This window comes from Poecilia mexicana, unplaced genomic scaffold (assembly GCF_051168715.1).
Source record: "Poecilia mexicana isolate PSO_F unplaced genomic scaffold, ASM5116871v1 scaffold_2, whole genome shotgun sequence".
Taxonomy (NCBI): domain Eukaryota; kingdom Metazoa; phylum Chordata; class Actinopteri; order Cyprinodontiformes; family Poeciliidae; genus Poecilia; species Poecilia mexicana.
The window spans coordinates 31,899,942-31,922,280 of NW_028263371.1; the positions used below are offsets into that span (position 1 = coordinate 31,899,942).

At 39.8% G+C, this 22,339-nt stretch overlaps 1 protein-coding gene and 1 pseudogene across 1 annotated transcript; one reads left to right on the forward strand and one right to left on the reverse strand.

Moving 5' to 3' along the window:
- The first annotated feature begins 447 nt into the window (after positions 1–447).
- LOC106920535 (leucine-rich repeat-containing protein 3 pseudogene) lies at positions 448–1,269 on the forward strand (annotated as a pseudogene).
- A 7,847-nt stretch (positions 1,270–9,116) lies between these two features.
- atp7b (ATPase copper transporting beta) lies at positions 9,117–22,300 on the reverse strand. The gene is made up of 20 exons (XM_014991601.2): positions 21,647–22,300; positions 16,849–17,614; positions 15,499–15,711; positions 15,102–15,427; positions 14,942–15,015; positions 14,325–14,508; positions 13,988–14,221; positions 13,590–13,681; positions 13,385–13,512; positions 13,160–13,314; positions 12,935–13,069; positions 12,661–12,855; positions 12,071–12,253; positions 11,810–11,990; positions 10,626–10,766; positions 10,415–10,557; positions 10,114–10,317; positions 9,922–10,039; positions 9,737–9,839; positions 9,117–9,481 (listed from the first exon to the last, which is right to left on the reverse strand). Exons 1-20 carry the CDS (start codon positions 21,800–21,802, stop codon positions 9,265–9,267), a joined length of 3,948 nt encoding a protein of 1,315 aa, XP_014847087.2. The 5' UTR covers positions 21,803–22,300; the 3' UTR covers positions 9,117–9,264.
- Between the last annotated feature and the right edge of the window lie 39 nt (positions 22,301–22,339).

Sequence of the window (22,339 nt, forward strand, 5' to 3'; positions counted from 1 at the left end):
TTATTCGCTCCCTGACCTTCGTTGGTCGCAAACGTCCCACTTAATCTCACAGATTACCCACAGCTTTGTACTCCAACACAAATCACTGTTTTTAAAGTTCATCAGCTGCATATTGATGAGCCCACGCCTTATTTAATGGGATGTAATTTCCAAAGAGCATGGTATTATTATGATAATGCTGAACTTTACTGGCCTCTCCCACCCATTGGAGAAAGACAATATGGTGAGAATTTTTTTGCTCAACATGGAAAATGAATTACAAATTCATTGTCACCCTTTGTGTCTCTTTCATTTTCAGGTTTCTTCTGGTTGGTGGAGACCAACCCTGAAGTCACAACCATGGCTCAACCTGTCAAAGCGATTCCCTCTCTCTTCCCAGGGGCAATCGTTGCTCCTTTATTTCTCATTTAGAGAGTATGCAAAGAAGGAATGTCCAGGTGAATCTTAAAAGGACTCTTTGGATCTTTGACTCTACAGCTCATGGGGGTTTCTCAAAGGCGCAGAAGCTCCATACAACATCCTTCCCAAGGTTCTTATTTCTTTGCAGGAACTTTGCTGCTACTTTGTTTTGTTGGAGCGAAGGGTTGCCCGAAGATCTGCCACTGCTCAGACAGAAGTGGCATGGTGGTACAGTGCACCTCGCGCAATCTGGAGAACATCCCGGCCAACCTGCCGAGGGACACCGTTGTTCTCTTGCTGTCGTCAAACCGGATCAGGCACATCCCGAAGGAGGCCTTCGCAGACCTGCAGCGCCTCAGGGAGCTGGATTTATCACACAACTTGCTCGAAAGTGTGGACGACGACTCCTTCCTGGGAGTTTTGGACAGCCTGCGGACCTTGGATCTTTCGAACAACCAGCTCAGCGGTCTCCCAAGGGGAACCTTCGCCAAGCTGCACGCCCGGATCCGCCTCTCCAACAACCCCTGGCACTGCGAGTGCTCCCTCCAGGAGGTTTTGAGGGAACTGAGGCTGGATCCGGAGACGGTCAACGAGGTCAGCTGCCACACATCTGTCCAGGAGGAGTATGTGGGACAGCCCGTGATCCAGGTCTTGGACTCGGGCATCAACTTTTGCAATTTCCACCACAAAACAACGGATGTGGCTATGTTCGTAGCAATGTTCTGCTGGTTCTTCATGGTAACGGCTTACATTGTGTATTATATCAAACACAACCAGGAGGATGCCAGGAGGCACATGGAGTACCTAAAGTCCTTGCCCAGTACGTCCCATATAAGCAAGGACTACGACACAGCCAGCAGTGTGTTTTAGAGTCGGAATAAATCATAGGAAGTGCACATAAAAATGCATTTCTGTCGAGTTATGTATTTGGGATGCACCAATCTGCTACACTAATACCTTCACAGGGTTGGTCAAATATGTAAAAACAAAACAACTTTACTTTGTTCTGTGAGTGCAATTAGCAGTAAACGGCCAAAGTAAAATAAATAATGAAGCCTGAAGTTGCACAAAGACAAGAATTAGACCGAGTAGATCTGCCTTTATTGATCGGGTACATTGTCTCTGATGCCCAAACTAGAATGTCTTTTCATATCAGAACCAATACAAATATTAATTTGGGATCGGTGCATCTCTATTATGTACAGGGCTGTGAAAATGCAGATTTTTACCTTTTTTGCTTATTTGTTGCGCATTTCAAATTTGAATATTAGAAAGACAATATAAATAAAAACAAAAAGGACTGTTCATGAAGTAGGCTAAAAATCCACATAAAGCAACAAAGGACCCCAAGACAGAAAAATATGAGAACAAATTAAAAACAAAGTTATTCACATCCATCAGCCTAGAAAGGGTCAGTAAGCCATTTCTGAGTGTCCAGTGAGCTGTAGTGAAAGTTATTATCCACAAGTTCTCCAATGTGGCTGGATTAAAAGACAAATGGGTCGAAATAGTTGCCAACAAAAGGTAGCAAAAACAGATATTTGATGTAGAGCGTAGTTGGTTATTTAACAAAGGATTTAGTTGGTTTCGAGAGCTTTTTTATTATTAAATGAAGACATGATTTCAAAACAGTTTTTTGTAGCTGCTCAGGTGTCATTGATATTAAAATATCTTGTAGAAGAAAACTGGAAATAATGAAGACGTAACAGTTATCATCCTGAACTTTAAATACAAATGGGGGGGAGGGGGAATACAGAATTAGTTGTTTGGCAAACCAGGGAATGAACTCACTGTATTCTGTCTTCATCCACAGATAAATATTGACAGTATATTAAGTATAAGAGTTTGTAAGCTGAATGACTTGTCAATTGAAGTTGAAGTTACATGTTACAGTAGAATGCCTAATGTTTCGCGTTAGACGGGAGAAACTTTAGTCACTTTTGGAAATAAAAAAAGATAAAATACTCTAAGACTTGGTTATTGTTTCTTTGCTAGAAGATAATAATCTGGTTCACGAGTTGAAATATGTGGTCTGTTACTACTTCACACAGGGTCAAAATTATGAATAAATTGTACAAATATGTCCATGTACCTCCCATTAATATTTGTACCTCCCGTTAATATCTGATATTAATGGGAGGTACATGGACATATGCCTTTTGAGCCCATCAACAAACTTTACAAATAATTCTGACTAGATATTTACACTCAATCTCCTTTATAGAGTTGACATAATAGTTGGGTTCCATGCAAATACCTTGCTTGACAATAAGTTGTCTCTCCACCATTTGCACACTGAGCAGAACATACACAAGGTTGACTGACAGTGCTAAGACCCTCCCCCTGGCTCTGATTGGTTGATTTTGGTCGGGAGCAGTGGTAATAGTACTGGAAGGAGGTGAAGGAGATCAGCCTTTTTACAGATTATCTGCCTCATATTACACTGTGACAGTTTTCAGAAATGTAAAAAAAGAATAAAAAAAAAACATTATTTTTTTTTACAGAATTTCAACCAGGTGAAACTAAAACTACTTGAGAATTTCTAGGTAGAACTATTTTAAAGAAGAGGGTGTTTTTTATCTTACAAAATGGCTCAATTACTGCTCTGAGTGTATTATTTATGCAGGAAATTTACTTTTTGCAGTCTGTACGCCAGTATACAATTAATAGGTTACTAAATTTGTTTACTACAATAAATGATTCATCATGATTCATCGGATGAATCGTTTCAACCTCAATTTCAAATGAATGAGACAAATTCAGAAAGAATCTCACACAGCACAAATCAGTCAGACCTGCACCCTGTGTTATCAAAATATTTGCATAAAAAAAGGTCTTCTACGATAAATTAAAGAAGCATTTTTATGGCTTCTCTTCTAATAGGTGGCAAAGTGAGTAACAGGTCAGAAGCATGTCGAGCCCACCACAGTAATATATTCAGCTGCATTTGTTAAGAGAATGTAGGGCGAGACCTTATTCGCCATAAAGCCGACATGGAGCCCGGTGGAGCCGTAAAGTCGCAAATGCAGGAGTTGATACTTCGTATCAACGTCAGGTGAGATCTGGATGGACGAAGGCTCATCTGTTTCAGGGGTAGGGTGATTTTACAGCAACAAAAACCCTGAACGGGTTAGCATAGGAGCATGTGTTGCAATCTAATTAGCAAGGGCTCTTTGACAAACTGGGACAGCAAATGTGTGTGTTGCGTATGTCAAAGAATACATTTCTCCAAGCGCTTTCAAAGGTGACAAACTGTTTCCTTATTAATAAAAACAGCGTTAGCACTCAAAAGGAATGCTCTGATGACGCAAACCAGTTATGGGTGATTAAATAATTCAACGAGTTGGCACAAATTGAACAGGCCGGGAGGTGTTTGCACCACAAATGCAGTGGTAAAGTTACCAGTCAGTTGTCATGGAGACCAACTATTTACAGTCCATCTTCTGCTAGACTACAGGCAGACCAAGTGAATACCCAAACAGAACCATTCTGTTCAAGTGTCTAATGGTTTTTGTTGATTAATCAGTTTAGAAAAGGAAATCTGAATTTGAAATGGTGGTTTTTATAAATGTTTGCAAAATTGTCAATGTTGGCGCTAATGTCGGTAAAACAATTTCCCATATGCAGCATTTCTGTTTAATGAGAAACGCAATTAAAATCAAAGTGCAATTTTGCAAAATAAACCAAGTGCAACACGGCCAAAAAACCATCTCATCCTAGCACCAAAACTTTTAATCAAATACAAGAGTTCCATTAAGTGAAGTGATTTTCAAAATGTCAAATTGCGTAAACACATGGTCAAAGAAACTGCAGCTACTGTTACCAGGATGTGAGCTTGTGATCATGTTACTTTAGGATAATTAAGCCGTTTTCAGAATAAATTACACTCAGGGGTCTTCTTATCTCAAGATAGTAAAATAAGTATATATTCTAAAAAAAAAAAAGATATTTTTATTTCCACGTAATGAGATCAGGAAACTGTTACAAGGACAAATTCAGGATGCAATATTATCTTGATATAGAAATGTAATGAAACTCAAACTCAAAATAATTTTTTGCCTCCAGATGATGTAATTAAGAAATCAGAAAAGTCCAAGTTACAAATATTCTAAATTTTTATTCAATGAATGCTTCATAGCTTTACATTTTTGCCTTCTATCTTGATCCTTATCTGCAGCCACACCAAATTCTTCCAGATATTTATTCCTCCAGATTTCATTGGGCCAGATATGGAAGCCATACGTCTTCAGTAGTACAGATGTGGATGAATATTAGTATCTGTCCCACAGTCTTAAAATAGCTCTCTTCCACCAACAGTGTAAGTCCATAAATCTAATGAGTCATTGAGAAGGGCATTACAAGGATGGTAGACTTAGTATCTCATGACAGTATCCATTTATACAATTCTTTAATTACATGATTTATCCATTTATGCCATCTCACTGGTCGCCTGAACATTATATATGCCTGCCAGAGGCTCACATGTTGTATAATAATACATTTCTGACCTAATGGTTTCTAGAGTAAACCTTGAGCTGCCCCACGACAATAATTAAAGCCTGCATTACTTAAAAGTCCTGAAGGCTGCAGTCGACATCATAATCAAGTGAATAATTGGCCGTGAAAGTGGAGCTGCTCGTCATTAGTTTCCACTGCAACATGCTTCGCAATGTTAAAATGGTCGACTTGTAATTGAAACTAAATGTTGGAAGCTACTGAGATAATAACAGTTATTCTTTTTACTTCAAGAAGCACCTCTCTACGGATCGGCCGCCCTGTCACTGATACTCCACCTAAACTTTTATTCAACAGTCGTTCCGATACAGACATTAATATCGGATCGGTGCATCTCCAGTTCACAATACTCTAACAACCAGCTAGTAAAATTGTAGTTTTACTAGCTATACTTATTAATGTAAAGGAAGAGTTTAACTATATCCAAACGCCAAGAAAAGCTGCTTTGTCTGGTGTAATAATATGAACCACAACATTTTTCTATTTAGCCGATGTGCTTTATGCACATTCGCCACGTTCAGCCAAGCAAAAGCAGTATTTCTTTACTCTGTCTCTCGGCCGTTTGCAGAATGTTCACAGAATACCTAAAGCTCCTTCAGTCGCCCTTTGTCTCCATGTGCGTACAGTGACCTTCGGCTAAATAGGAAATGCCAGGTGATGGAGGTTTATGCTTCGTAGTTTCAGTTTCTCTCGTCATCATCTTCAAGGTGAATCTATCTAGGAAGAGCTCATGGCAGAACTCTTCACTGAAACCAGGCTGGAATCAAGTGTTGTAGTTGTATTTAACTACAACGTAGTTACATTAAAAAAACTAACTACATTGTAACGCATGCAGTCAGTGAACCCCTCTACAGAGTGAAGGTACAATGAGAACTCTGTAGTGATACATTTTGTCAACCAAGACTATTTTGCCTAATTACAATATAGTGGTATATGATCATAAGCACCTGTCACGTTTCTCTTAAAACTGACTTTAATTTATTTATTATAAAGCAATGTCATGTTCCTAATGCTGAATTCAACACTGAACATCTGCCTGGCTGACACAAATTGCTGCTCTGACACGGCAGAACACCCACCAAGGTTACCAGAGAAGAAGCCCAAGTTTATTTAAATCATCTAGCTTTTGCAATTTACACACAGTAGAGTCAAATCTCACCTTTAGAGGTCACATCGGAGGCATGGAGCTGTCTTTTTATGGATCACTGTTCCAAGGATGAGACATCTGCAGCAAAATGTTTATACAGAGATTTCCTTCAACTCCAACCTCTATTTTTGCAACGTGCTCGCCCACTTTAGATAGTGACCTATTGTTATTATTAAAATCATGTGATTATTGTAGTCTTATGCGGAGTCAAGGACGTCACCGGTATAGCACTTAAACGTCTTTAATGTTGACTATAACACTAACACATTCAGGGTGCAGAACAGTGTGTTGTCAGCTCTAAAATCTCTCAAGTGTGTACGTCACTTCCCGATTCTACTCAGACGTAACCCTACACATAAAATAGTTCCATTACGTTACAATTATAATCATACATGTTAAGCCTACAGTGATGCACTCACTGTTCTGCAGTGTTTAAATTTAGTGTATTTTTTCTAAAATATTTCCAATTCAGTGAAGGCAAGAGTTGCTTCACAATGCAGATGTATTTCAACATGAACAATATTCGTCACAACACATCCTTTTCAACAATATAAGAAGATATAGTTTATGTTCAAATGAGCTTTCAGATATGAACATGACATTAGAGTAAATATTAAAATATTAAATATCAAATTAAAATAAGATAAAAAGTATTGAACTTTCTTATAACACTATCATCCGTTTCCTCTGCAGGGAAACAGTCACTTACGGGTTCTGGTTACGAGGCCCATTAGTGCTATGGCGGGCCAAATTTGGCCCGGGGGGCCTTGAATTTGACAATTCATTTTCAATGAGCTGAATCATCTAGCATCTCAGGACATTTTTCATTAAAAGCAGCTCTATACCATGCTCTCGATTATATTAATCCTAATAATATTGACTCAATAGATAATCTTACCTGTCCACTCTGGAGACGTAGCTTTCTTCTGACTAGAAGAGAGTCTAGGGCAGGGGTGGGCAATCCTGGTCCTCGAGGGCTGATGTCCTGCAACTCTTGGATGTCTCCCTGGTCCAACACACTTGAATCCAACAGCTGAATCACCTCCTAAGTGCAGTCAAGTTCTCCAGAGTCCTGCTAGCGACCTCATTATTTGACTCAGGTGTGTTGAAGAAGAGATGCATCTAAAAGTTGCAGGACACCGGCCCTCGAGGCCTGGAGTTCCCCACCCCTGGTCTATGGGCAAAGCGTCATAAAAATATTTAACTTTATTTTAATCAAATAAAAATGATTAAAATAAAACATTATTTTATATGCCACACAATGCATTGACTTGACTGAACAGTTGTTTGACTTACCCGTTTCGTCGTCCTCATTCGACGTTAGTAATGGCGAGTTCTTTTTTGTGAAAAAAGTTGCCAGCTCTATGTTGCTCCAGTATGGCCATGAAATTCATGTTTATGTCACTAATGAGAGGAGACCGATACGACTCGGGTCTGTCTACTGCCTGCCGCTCGAAGAAAATTATGACTCCAGCAGTCTGGGCTCTTTCCTACGGAGCCCTCTAGGGGACATGGGGAGAAAATGTTCTTTTGCGTTACCTCGCAATATGCTTACTGCAATATTTGCTGGTCTATTTTGTATGCAGTCACAGTAAAGTCAATTTTAAATTTCGAATGTATACACATTTAAAGAGTCTCAATGAAAACGTGTTTATTATTAACTCTTTGGTGCAAAAAAAAAAACTGATTGAAAATTCATTTATTCATATTACATGTTTATGTCTGTGTAAGGTTCAGATGGAACTGCACATAAAAACAGGCACTTTAAATTTTAAAAATAATCAGATTGAATTGGATATGTTTGAATTGGGTATATCTGTAAAGATATATGTTTTTTGTATAGCTAATTTTTGGAGATTTGGCCATCTTTGCAGACAAACCTGAAATTGTGTAGAGATAATTTTACCAACTTGGAGCAGCTCAGGGCCATGTGTTTGGCCCTTACCAGTTCTTTTTGAGCTTCTGTAAATAAAAATCTAAATTTAGTTTGTCAGCCTCTCGATATAAAACTTTAAAAAAAGGCTTTTTTCACCATGTTGTATTCAACTCATGTCTTCACATCTTTGTCATCCACCCATCTATGAACGCCTGATACAGAAGGACTTCTATGTTTGAGTAGCAATACAGTGTCCATGGAATAAGGTTTGACAGCGACATTCTTTATGTGCAAGTGTAAAGAATAAACCAAATAAGTTTAAAAAAAAAAAAAGTGAGACTTTTGGGTGCTTTCATTCACTAACTGTATTTTCTATAATTCTATCATACATTTTTGAAAACAGATTTCTCCATAGTTCAGGGCCATCGACTGGATAAAACTAGAAAACAACTTTGATTAGTCACTAATTTGTCTCCTAAGGACATGAAATTCTACAAAAAATTTGACTCCATTTTTTATGTAACAATTTTGAGATATGTTAACGCAACTGTTTATTAACCAACAAAAGGCGTGAAATAGAAGATCTAATTGGATTAATATGAAGCATTTTTCTAGAGTCTAAACTTCTGCTGAGCTAATCATTGCTCAGTGGGCTTGCCATACCACGTGTAATCAGGAACATTATTAATGACTGTGCTTGAAGTGTTCCTCTGCTCGTCCTGCTAATACATGTCAAGCTGCTGTGAAAAAATAAGCCCATTATGAGGTCCGAGTACAAGACAAGAGTCATATTAATAAGCCTGCAGTCTACTCACAGTGAATAAGCTCATTCTTCTAGGATAACTATAGAATCCACAAGCCAGACATTTTGATTAATGCGCTCCTTTAATTATTCCTGGCAGGTCTTTAAATAAAAGTGGGAGGGGAAAAAATTCCTTGGCATTCTCCACTGCTCTTCTTCTCCTTCACTTGTCTAAAAGGCCAAAACAAACATTAAAAGGATGTTTCTGTGAAGGCTAACCCATGGTGCTTTATTTGTACAAAATCAGATAAAGAAATTTGTTTTTCCCCTTTTAAAACTCGTTAGGTTGTGGTTTTTAAAAAAATTCGTATTCACATTAGTGTTATTTATGTGTTCAATCACATGGCTGCTATCTGCTAAAAATAATCCAAGAAAAACCACTTTGAATAAAATTTAATCGTAATTGAGTTTACGAGCAGGAAAAAAGTAAATACATAAATACAGTCAAATATAAAAACAAAGTACATTGGTATACTTGTAAACATAAGAACTAAGAACTTATTTCCCTTATTTATTTATAATTTTTTAAATGGTAGAATTATCTGCCGTCCGGTAGCTCTGACGCTCCTGGGCAGCGTTACCGGACGGTCTCTGGCCCTTCTGTGCTCGAGAACTGTTGGAGAGCGCCGGGCTGCGGCGCTGCCCGTCTAGCCCCAGATGTGTGCTGATCTGAGATGATTGAAGGCTGCCCATATGGCCTCTGGCACGGGACTCGTACAGCTCAAATGATGTCTTTCTATACCTGCAAAAATACTGGCTGTTACTGAACAACATACTGAAAAGAAAACATTATTTTTTTTAAATGACAGTAAACAAAATGATACACAAAGCAGTGCATCATCTTTGATTTGAAGGAAAATGATGTAGATTTCAAAATGTTTTGTGAATCTGCCATTTCAGCCTTCTTTTCTCTGATTCCGCTAAATTTTCTAGATTATAATTTTGCAAGGTGGCAAAATTAGGACAAAAACTATAAAAACAAGTAGTTATGACTCACGTCCTCAGGAGCAGAGAGGACAGAACCACTGACAGAGAAGAGGCGGCCATGGCAGCTGATCCCATCCAAGGCTGCAGGACAAGGCCAACGGGCATAAACACACCTAAACACACACCGTCGGATAAGTTCGCTGCACTTCCACTTAATCCAGAACATGAATTCTGACACACAGTTTCAGCCCTCACCTGCAGCCACCGGAATCCCTAGCAGGTTGTAGATCAGAGCGAAAACAAAGTTAATCCTGATCCTGCGCACCGTCTTCTTGGAGAGCTCGATGCTGGCCACCACGTCCAGCAGGTCGTTCTGCAGGGTGGACAAACCCTCAGGTTGAGACCCCTCCAATCCACCAATGTGAATCCACACCGCCGGCCACCCACCCTGATCAGAACGATGTCGGCCGCTTCGATGGCTACGTCCGTGCCGGTGCCGATGGCGATGCCGACGTCAGCGCAGGCCAAGGCGGGCGAGTCGTTGACGCCGTCCCCCACCATGGCCACTCGACGCCCTCGGCCCTGCAGCTCCTGAACTTTGGCCACCTTATGCGATGGCAGCACCTCTGCAAACACTTTCCTGATCCCCACCTGCAGTCACGTGTAAAACCAAAAACTAAACTGTAATCAAAAACACAATCCTGGTACACACTTTAGTTGTCTGCTGGTGTCTGTATGAGAGTTTCACCTGTGCTGCTATGGCTTTGGCCGTTCGCCTGTTATCGCCGGTTATCATGGCCACCTCGATGCCCATGCTGCTCAGGGTGTGCACCGCTAATGCTGACTCCGCTTTCACGCTATCTGCGATGGCCAACATGGCACACAGAACGCCTGCAGAAAGCACAGACAAAGTCAGTGTGGTGAAAAGACGTGGTGAAGCTTGTTAGTCCGTACCTCACCATCTATCGCCACCAATATGGCGGTCTGTCCTTTGGTTTCGTGGCTCGACATGGCGGCATCAACATCTGCTTTGATGTGGTGGCCGTTTCTCCTCATCCATTCTCTGTTTCCGATCAGGACAGTGTACGATGCCCACTCAGCTAGAAACACACGGAAGGAAATGTGTTTGCATATTTTAAAAACAAAATGAAGATAATATGAAGATATTCAGATGTGTGCTGATGATACACCAAGATGGAAAGACAACAGTAGGGACCTAAGAGAAGAAATTTTCGCTGTTTATGAATTTGGGAAGGGTTATAAGGCCAATTTGAAGTCCATCATTCTACACACAGAAGGATTATTCACAAGAGATAAAAATTTTAAAAAATGTCAGAGTTGTACCAAAGTTTATATAGGCTGCTAAAGTTCATAATTAAAATTTTCAGCCATTGTTTATGTCTGGATTTACCTCGTCTGGCTTCTTCTGGTGCAGAATTATGATGCATTAATGACATAAAAAGTCGGATGAAATGTGACATGACCATTCAAACTTCGCTTTGAAAACAAGTGGCACAGATCATATTTTTGGGGGGGAGGGTAAAAAAGATCGGAATTTGACCCTCAAGACTGCAATGAAAAAGTTGGACATGGGTCACATATGAAAAAATGGCAAATTTGGGTCACCTTCTCCTTGATAATTAATTGACAATTAATCGTAGGTCCATAATGTAAGAGCATCTACAACAACCATTCATAAAGCAGAAGATAATCAGTTTGTATATATATTTTTTGTGTATATATATATATTTTTCTATTGGTTCTGCTCTGTCCTCTGTACTGCTGTAATGTAAATAGCCCTTTCCATCAAGAAAAACGGACATGGTATTTCAACACAAAGCCAATTAATTGGTTTAAAGCCTTCCTTAACCTTCCTGGTTACAACAGGTTTACGGTTTGGTACATCTTCTAAACCTTTGAATGATGGGAAAAAGAAAAATAGTTCAAATCTAATTTTAAGTTATTTTATAGAAGGTTAAAAATTTTTGACAATAATTGATTCAATCTCTGTTTTTGTTTCTACAAGTGGCCGGTATGGAACTAACTAAAAAGTTTTAGTTTGACTTAAAGGATAAGTGGCAATATAGCTCAAAAATTAGGTGGAACTGAACCTAATTTGTGCTTCAGAGTGAGGTGGATTGACCTGTAGGGGTGGCCTCTTCAGCAGACAAAAGCCTGCTTTCATCTGTGGTTACTCCCGGAAGGAAAAAAGCCTCGTCGCTCCGCTGCAGCAGATGTTCCACGTTGGACACTCGGCAGCTGATCCCGCAGCCGGGAACCGCTTGGAAGTCCTGGCAGTATCCCAGAGCGTCCGAGCCCAGCTCCTGTTGAATGCACACACGTTTTATTTGGACGCAGAGCAACTCAGGCTGTCAGGTGGAGCACATGTGCAAAAAAATCTTACATCTTTGCAGTATTTAGCAACTGCCGTGCCCAGCGGATGCTCACTGCTGACCTCTGCGGTGCCGACCAGCGCCAGGATCTTTCTCAGGGGCATGCGGGCCATTTCCCACAACACCAGCACGCGAGTCACCTTTGGCACGCCATTTGTTATCGTGCCAGTCTTATCAAACATCACTACATCGATCTGTAGTCAATCAGGGAGGAGAAAACTCAAGGACACTATACTTTTTAAGCAGAAAAAAATATTTAAAATGTAGACAAAAAACTTGTTCCTGAAATGAAACATAAATGAAGAAGTGTTGATGAGATTGGGGGGGAAACGGTAGTTTTATTTGTGAAGATCTGTGTGAGAAATGATCTAGTGATAAAGAAGTTAACTAATGTAATTGAGAGACTAAGGAACACAGAATAATAATAAAAACCAGAATCAGTAAATCAAAACCCCTAACAACCCAAAACAATCCAGATCCTGACAAAATCAATATAACACCCTGCATAAATCATTGCTTTGATACCACCTGCTGCAGATTTTTAAACTTTTGTTGTCCTTAAAATCCTTTCACCACAGATGTCCGTGTGTTAGTTCTTTACCTTGTGCGCCATCTCCAGTGGCTCCCCTCCTTTGATGAGGATTCCGTTTTGAGCCCCGACTCCTGTTCCCACCATTACAGCTGTCGGGGTTGCCAACCCCAGAGAGCAGGGGCAGGCGATGGACAAAACCGTGATGGACGCCTGAAAGGCGAAGCGGATGATGACTTCCGCTTTGGAGATGTTCTGGTTGTAGCCCTGCACGGAGGTCAAAAGTTAGAGATTTGTGGAATCTGCTTGTGTATTGGCAAGTGAAACTATTCAAAATCCCACAAACCGGAAAGTGCTCCTTCACTACGTCAAAGTTGACAAATCCTACAGAAATCCAAGCCACCAGCGTCAGCATGGATGCGAAAATAATGAAGGGCACAAAGTAGCCGCTGATTTTGTCCGCAAACTGTTGAATCGGGGCCTGCACAAAAAACAATTGACAACACCCACAAAAAGCAGCAATTGCATGAAAAGCTTTTGTCAAAAGGTAAACTCAAATGTACCGTGATACCTTTGATGTTTGTGCCTCTTCGACGAGTTTAACTATCTGAGACAGAGTAGTTTCAGCACCGACATGCGTGGCTTCCACCAGGAGAGCACCGTGAGCGTTAATGGAGCCTGCAATCACCAAGCTGCCCACCTTCTTGCTGACGGGCATCGGCTCACCTGGTAAAGAGGAAACGATGATGTGTTGATGAAGCAGCAACACCTGCACACACAACTGTTCTTCATGTACCTGTAATTAAGGACTCGTCCGCCATAGAACTCCCCTCAATCACTTTTCCATCAATGGGAAACTTTCCTCCAGGGAAGACTTTGACGATGTCGCCCCGCTGGACCAGCTCCACCTCTACCTGCTCCTCGCTGCAAAGCACAAATGCGTCATTGCAGGTTATGCAGCTGGGTTATTGCTGTGCAGAGTTTCATATCGAGGACTTTACCTGACAACACAGCGATCGGGTCCTAACGTGACCACTGTGGCGTCGGTGGCTTGGAGTGACATTAATTTGGCCAAAGCTTCTGAGGTTTTGCTCTGAAAACGTAGAATGGACATCCGCTCAATGAGGAAGACATTTGACTTCATTGTTAAACTAAATTAAAGCATATAAATTGATTTGACTCATTGGGGACAAATTCACATTTGTTTTGTGAATGACTCTTATAAAGAAAAACCAGCCAGAAAAGACAATCACATTAGTAATTACATTCATACATAGTTTGAATAGAAAGAGGAAAAAAAAAACAGTACAGTAGGGAAAATGCTCAGAATGTTTTTTAGCATCTTGAGCTCATAACATAACAGTGATAGCAAAACCCAAAATATATTTTTATCTTTAACCTTTGCAATGTGCTCCAGCCATCGTCCGAGAGCGATAAACACAAAGAGCATGGGCGGAGTGTCGAAAAAGGTGACGGGACTCTGGGCGGCTTGCTCTGCTATGGCCACGATGAGGACCACACAGGAGTAGATGTAGGCGATGGAGGTGGCCAACACGATCAGCACGTCCATGTTGGCCGTGCGGTGTTTTAGTGAGCGATATGCCTGAACGTAGAAGTATCGTCCTCCGAAAATCTGAGCAGAAAAACCCCAGAACCTCATAGCAGATTGAAACAGGAACGATCGGCTCCTAAATATGTAAAGAGAAACCTTAAATCTGGATCTGTTTTCCTTGTACCTGCACAGGTGTACAGAGCAGGAAAAAGGCCAGATTGAGGAGGGAAAGACCCGGCAGCACATTCAGTTCCTCAGGCATGGAGCCTCCGTGCTGTTTGTGTTGGATGTCCATTATCATCATGTAGATCATGAGGCCCATGACTGGCAGGCCAAAGACCAGGCTGAACAGGAAGGAGTTCTTCCATCTAGGGAAAAACAGTAGATAAATATAAAACCACTTTATAATGCATATTTCAGTCTTTTGATGTAAAAATGTACATTTTCAGTGAATGAAGGGTGTCAGAGAATTGGATTAAAAAATTCCTACAAGGCCTAAACCAGGGATGAATGGCTGAACTTTCAACATAAAACTCACAGGTACTTTAAAAAAAAGAAGAATCTTGAATTAAATGTCAGGTACAACATTTAATTTCCCTCTGGGATCAATAACATGTTTATTAAAGTGAATTGAAATAGGGCTCTCACTCTTTAGTATGACATTTTATCATAAATTCTGGTTCTGAATAAACTATCTTGAGATTCAAGTTGAAATTCAAGAAATCTCAAGATAATTTTCAAAATAATTATCCATTTGAACTATCAATTTTTTTTCAATAAGGTTTTAGTCAGAATACTCACTGTCGGATTTCCTCAGAGTGGTCGAGGTTGTTTTTGAACCCAGCTTTCTCCAGACTGGCCTCAAATCCAAGGCTCTGTGATTCCAAACAAGAAGTTCCAGTCAAGATGTTACATTTCAAATCAATCAAAAACACAAAACAAGACCTTAGATTATGAACACCTGAATTATCCTGACAATATCACGAGCCCCGAGGATCTCTGGGTCAAACTTGATGTGAGCTTTTTGGGTGGCCAGTGCCACTGAGGCTGAGTGGATGCCTTTGGTTGTGATGAGTTTGGACTCAATTTTGTGCACGCATGACGCGCACGTCATTCCCGTTATCTGCAGATCCAGCTTCCCGTGTGCCGCTGCGTTGTCTTCTAACAGCTTAGCACCAAAGCCTAAATCCTCTATGAGCTGAGTCACTCCGGATGGATCGATGAGATTTGGATCGTACTTCACCTCCGCCTTTCCGGCCATCAGAGACACCAGGATTGCAACGATTCCTGCAACAAAAAGTTAAGTTTATCACTAATGATAGAAACACCGTTTTAGAAGCAGGATTGCTCCAACTTACCGTTGTGTTTGAGGACGTGCTTCTCAATGTTGGCCACGCAGGAGGCGCAGGTCATTCCTGTCACATGAATGAAGCATTTCTCTGCTTTCATTTCAGGGGAGCTGATGTGGGACCTCGAAGGGGTTACCTGAGATTCAGCACCGTTGCTCATTCCCAACCTGCTGATTGAGCTCAGGTTTGCAAGGTCTTGTTTTTCCTGAGTCTGAAGAAGCTCTTCAAGAAAAAGGAAGCAATTTCAACCAGCTATACCTTTACTGAGTAATACCTGAAAATTTTAACTGGAAAACTCAACCCTGACAGCAAAAAATAGTAAAAAAAACAAAAAAAAACAAACACTACTCATAATTTGTGCACAACATGCACAAATTATGAGACTTCCTATTTGAATAGTAGGGATTGAACTATCAGAGTGTTGTCAAGCCTAAAGAAATTCAAGAATTTTGTAGTATTTTTGCAAGTATTCAGGCCTGGCAAAATGCTGAGCCGGACAGTTAATTCTGGAAGGTGACACTTTTTTATTTAGATGTTGCATTTATTAAACTGTTCACCCTGCAAACCTAATACTTTGAAGATTATATCAGATTCTTGGCAGGTTTTGTATCAAACATGGGCAGAGATTACGCTTGAAGAAATTATTTTGGTGACAGCATTTAAAAGACAATCTGTAACAAGTAGATTCAATCACCATCACTTGCTCTGAACAAAGAATGCTTGAGGTTATAAACCAAATTCAATCTGTTTTCCATTTACCAAGTTGAAGGTTGTCTGATTACAAATAAGAATGAATTTTATGAACATACCGACTAAGCAAATCATAACATGAAGCAGGGCAGACAATGGAGAGATGAAACCAGATCAGAAGGTGGTTAATGACACATTCAGGTTGTTTTACTCCAAATTATATACTTCAGTTGACTGGCAAATATCAACCCTACAATGTTGCTACCAAATCTAAATTGAAAGAAGACCTCAGAGTTTTGTTTTTTTCTTTTTACTGATATTTTTAAATTTACCAAACACAGCCCAGACCAAACTGGAGGACATCACAGAAATAGAAAACAAATATCACACACACAATCATCATAAAGAGATGATCATGATGAGGGATCCCTCTTCCTCAAATCTTCCTCCTCATTAGGTAAGATCCCTTTCTGTCCCCTCAAAATCTGGAGTTCATCCCTAACACCATTAGGTTAGAATCCGTTGTTCCTCAGGATAATTGATAATTGTTTGGAAAGGCATTTCTACTGAAACAGAACCAACAAAACATCCCTCAAAAGCTCAACCATCAGACCTGCGAACTTACATTGTGGTGGTGAAATTCTGTCAATGAAAGGTAACATGTCTTACCTTCAAGTGAAGCGTCAAAGCCCATTTCCTCTATAGCTGCCCTAACTTGCTCTGGATCAGTCAGACTGGGGTCCCAGTGTATTGTTCCCTTCCCTTCCTTTAACGACAGCATTATGGACTTCACTCCGATCATCTGAGAGATCCTCCCCTCTATGGACTGCACACATGATCTGCAGGTCATCCCACCAATCCATACAGTTACAGTCTGAATAGGTGCATTGATTAAGTCATTCTGCCAATAGCTTAGATCTCCGTCGGATGAATCCTCAGGTAACAAAGCAGCATCAAATCCCATATCTTCGATTTTATCTCTTAGTTCTTGCTGTGTAACAAGGACAGGCTGATAGACGATTAGGGCTGTTCTATCCTGAAGAGAGACCTGGATGTGTGAGACCCCTGGTAGCCCTCCAAACTGTCCCTCGATGGCCTGGACGCAGGACTGGCATCGCATCCCACCCACTTTAATTCGTATGGCTGCTTCGACTCTACATCCCAGGGTCTGCAGTTGCCGTGCGATCTCTTTGGTTGTGGTGATGGAGGTATTGTAGTCCACCTGGAGTAGACTATCTGATACAGACCAGATGATGGCAAAGACTCCGTTAAGACGGTCCAGAGTGGTTTCCACAGCTTGCTGTTCAGAGACAAGTCCCAGAAGTTTGAAACTGATTCTGGAGATCGGTTTGGCCGACAGGTCGAGTTCACTCTGGCTTCCGTACTCGTAAGCCAAGTTGTCAAAGGCCGTTGGGTCGACGTCAGGGCCATTCCTCTGAAAGGGTGAGAGCAAATGCATTAATCCTCACTTATTTATCACTAAACGTTTGACACAAGTAGTAGCAAGAAAAAAAAAGGAAACTCAAGATAATCTTTGAATCAAACGTGTAAAATGCAGACACATGTTCATGGCTGTTTTAGGCTCCCAGTGTTTCTGAGATTTCACAGCTCTATGGGCACAATAAGAACAAAAAGGCAAGAAACTAGACTTAAAGTTTTTTGGGGGTTTTTATTTCTTGCTCAATCTCCAGAATGTAGCGCAGCTGTCTGGGTTTACTTTTGTTTCCTGAATCCTTTAACAATAGCACGTTGTAACTGTGGCCGTCATTGAAATGTCTGCTTCCCAGGCTCTCACATCAACCTCTTTTCAGCCACTCAAAAGGGACCCTTGTAGGGTTGCATATAAATTAGCAACAAAATGCAGAGTTAGCCATCTTGCACAATATGGAACTGGAAAGAATGGCAATACTAATTTCTTTCAAAATAAAAATTTGAAAATTCTGGTGTGCACTTGTAATTTAGAGATCTTTATGCTGTAACCATATGGTTCCTCTGTTTCCACAGAGCATTTTATATTTCTATTTTGAAGTACAATCTGGGCCTGAAGTGTAAAAATCAAATCAGGTCCAGAACATATCTTTATTATACAGCTATCAGCACAATTGGAAGTTCTCATCTCCAGCCCAGCAGAGCAGGTTTGGGGGAGGGGTGAGATAATAACCTTGTGAGCAGCACATTTCATAAGCCTGATGGTGTGACTCCGCTTAAAGTCAACCCTTATTAAGAGCTCCTGGATCACCACTGGTCAAAGGTTTTTAGTGTATACCACGTCATTTTATTAAACACAATGCAAAATCTGAACAAGATTTTCACAGCAATTGTTTAAAGTATAGAACCAAGTCCATGCTGATTATAACTCAGATATATCCTCATGGTCGAATACGGATAAAATAATCATGCAATCCAGTCAACACCAATTTACTGACAACTACAGTTCAATAAATAAAAACTCAGCTAAAAACACGGCATAAACTGCTTTTAAGCCGAAGCAATCATCCAAAGCGACAATAAATTCCCTTTTGGGACATAGAGGCAGACAAATGAATTTATAGCCTTTACTCCAGGAAAACGCCACCAAGCTTATGGCACCGCTGCATGGCTGCACAAACATAATATTGATCATGTTGTGTGCAGCACAATCAGTTAAGGCTGAGAAACTGAACTAGTGATTTAAAGCCATGCTTCCCAACCACTTTTACTTTACGTTTGTCATCCAAAGCACTTTGAATCAACAAGCATATGGTTAGGTGAGTCTTTCCAAATTTGCTTAAAGATAGAGTCATGTTTTTATTCATGTAGGTTTTAATATGTGAGCATGTAATGGCAGCCTTAAATTAAAAACAAAACAAAACTGATTTGTCAAATCCTCTAAATAAAATTCACATTCAGTCAGGCACACTAACAAACAAGCACTAGTATAATTGAAATCTAATTTAATACTGTAATTAATAGCACATTTGCAATCTTTATAATTGATTTTAGTCACAGTTTCCGACATGAACCAAAACAAATTTTTTGGATCATCTTTCTTTCTTTACATCAACACAGTGAGCTGATCAAACATATTTATTATACTTAGTGAGATGCCAACTCCATTGAATTAACATGAAGAGTTTGGTGCAGGCTGTCCAAAATCAGCAAAATTCCTAAATAATATGCAAAAAAAATAGCTCACAATCTGAATGAATTTTACCACATAGGTAGCAATTTAGGAATTTAATAATACAAGTATAACATCATTTATGCAAATCTGATACAAAACTTTACCTTTATATTTATTATTCTCTGTGAAGAAAGAGAAAAAAAGCAGAAATACTACATGGATGGGAACCAATTATGTGATTCAGTAAACATGAAATAAAGCAAACAATGATGTGTTTGCTGTTCAAAGTACAACAATAAATTACAACAGAGGAGACAAATGATCTGAGAACCTTTTATATTTCTAAAGGCGCCACAGAAGTCAGTGTAAACATCTCTAATGCACTACAAACCTAATTGTAGCTTCATGTTTATTTTTAAAGTAATTGAGTGACAGGAGAAACCAGTGAAGAGTAATGCAGGGAGGCAAGTGTATGTACTGAGGACGATCTGAGAACCAGAAGAACAAATCAGAGGAAACTAGAGACAGCTGGAAGAGAGAGCAGACAGAAGGGAATAAAAGGATGAAAACAGCTGCACAGACAAGCAGGTTGGCAAGTGTAAAAGTGAGAGAAGACTAATGGAGGATCACTAGACTACTTAAGGACAAAAACCTGACAGAAGGGAACAGTCGTCTAATAGAAAACAATAAGTACACAAATGAAAATAAAGAGAAAAGAAATGTCTGCAAAACTTTGCCAATATTCCACAAATGTCAAAAAACGCAAATTCGCCATCATCCTTCTACTACTCACTGTTGTCTTCTTTGTCTTTTCTGCCTGTAGTAAAATGTTTCGGTCACAGTTTTGTCAAATTCCAATATGCATAACTGGAACGATGGTGGAATAAACTAAGATGGCAACATCTAAAGTGCAAAAAGAAAGGAGCCATCTGAACACAAACACCTGAGGATCATGACAAGATTTTGGCAAGACAATGAAATGGTTTTCATACCATAAAGTCTCTGCTGGACAACAGCATTGAAATTTATATTTAAGCACCATGACAATGTGCTTAAATTAGCTACATCTGCCAGACGTGAAAGTGTGTCACGCAGGACATTTTTTTAAACATGTGACCTAACATTTGCGTATTGTATTGTACTTTAAACATGGTAGGCAGGAATGCTTTGCATACAATAAATTAGAGCTGCTACTATAGTATATATAGTAGTAGTAGTAGTAGTATATATATATATATATATAGTATACTGTACAGCATCTGAAGGGAACAGTGATAAATGCCTGGTAAGTATTGATAATCTGTTTGTTTTGTTTTAAAGAACAATTTGATTTTTTTCACAACCCCAGATGTGAAAGTCTTGTTTAGATAAATTATATTTTTCATGAATAATAACTTAAGAAAGAAGATAAGCTTCAACTGGAATGATTTTTGTTTCCTGTATTTAAGTTTGCGCCTTTGACCTTTATGTTTTCCTAGAAGTGACCAGGTCAGATTCCAAAGAGAAGTTGTACGGGAAAAGGTGTGACCTTATTTTGTTTGAGTGTGTTTTACTCTCTAATTAGAACTATTAAACTTTTGTGGATTTATGTTACGTCGTGTGATGTCCTAGTGACCCATTGGGCCCAACAGATAAGGTCTGTTAGCCAGTGGTTGAATGTTTGAGTGTAGTCCAGCAGAGAAAGTGTGTCAGATCTGTAGCCTAGAGGCTGTTGAACTGAAATCTTTCTCTGTTGTCACATATGGGATTTTACTGTGGACAGGACTCAAAGCATTGTGTGCGACAGAATTTCCAAACAGTGATTTGTTATCACAGAGAATGTACTCTAGCAATCAAAAGTTTGGACAAACGTTCTCATCCAACTCAATAGGACGTTGCATCCATACTATTGACTGGTAACTGGCCAAAGATCATACAGTATGCTTTGGCCAGATAAGGGCAACTATTTGAACACCAGAACAAAGGCCAAATCCAAGCTTTTTAGAAAAAGAAAGAACCTCATGCCGAATGTAAAGAGGTAGAAGTTTCATGGCTTGTAGAGATAGCTACAAGAAATGAATCAATTAAGTTATTTCAAACAGGGTAAAACAAGCTATTAGGATGTAGTAGGGTGTCTGGGTTATTAACCATGTTCTTGTTGAAATCCATTATTTATGGCGTAATATGAGGTACATGTTGGTGTTTATCTGTAATTAAACCACTTTCCCAGAGATAAATACACCAACTTCTGTCTGTTTAGAAATAAAACAAACGAATAGTAGTTTTATTGGACTTCCACGAGTTAAAACTAACGAAGAAAACTTTATATCTAAACTCCTCCACAGTTCTCCCAGAGTAATTAGTGCAAATGTTCCTCAGGCCTACCTTCAGTTCCGCCGCACACAGCGTCGGGTCGCAGGTAGAGCCACAGGTGCACACCGGCTTACAGCCACATTCAACCATACAAATTTGCTCCCCGGAATCGCGGGCTGCCCCGGACTCGAAGCCGGACTGCTTTTTCGACCCCTTAGGCGAAAACATGTCGGAGCTGGGCTGAGCTGGTGTTCGGCTAATCCTCTCCAGAGAAAGTAAAAAGGGCAAAAGTCCAGAGAGAGAGGGGGAACGGAGGTACGAGGTGAGGAGCACGCGCCTTTCTACGTCATTTTTCTCATAATATTCTGCGCAGTTGTTTATTCATTAACTAGTAGAAGCAGCCAAATAGAACCAAACAAAGCGTCATTTCTGTACATTAGCATGCGTTTCCACAGATTAGAAAAGTAAAAACAATTAAAATAACTGATTAAGGCGACATGATTTTTAAAAATGTGTTATATTCCAAATAAAGGAAAGATGAAAGTTGGTCGAGTGTGGTCAACGGATACTCGTTAGACAACAAACTCAAACCACCATAGAGGATGACTGCAGAAAAATATAAATGAAACTTCCTGAAAACTTTATATTCAAGGTTATGCAAAAATAAAAAAAATAAAAATAAAAAACCCTCAAAGACGACGTAAATTACGTCTCTTATCCAATTTTACCTTACTCTATATTAATGAAAAAACAAATTCTAATTAT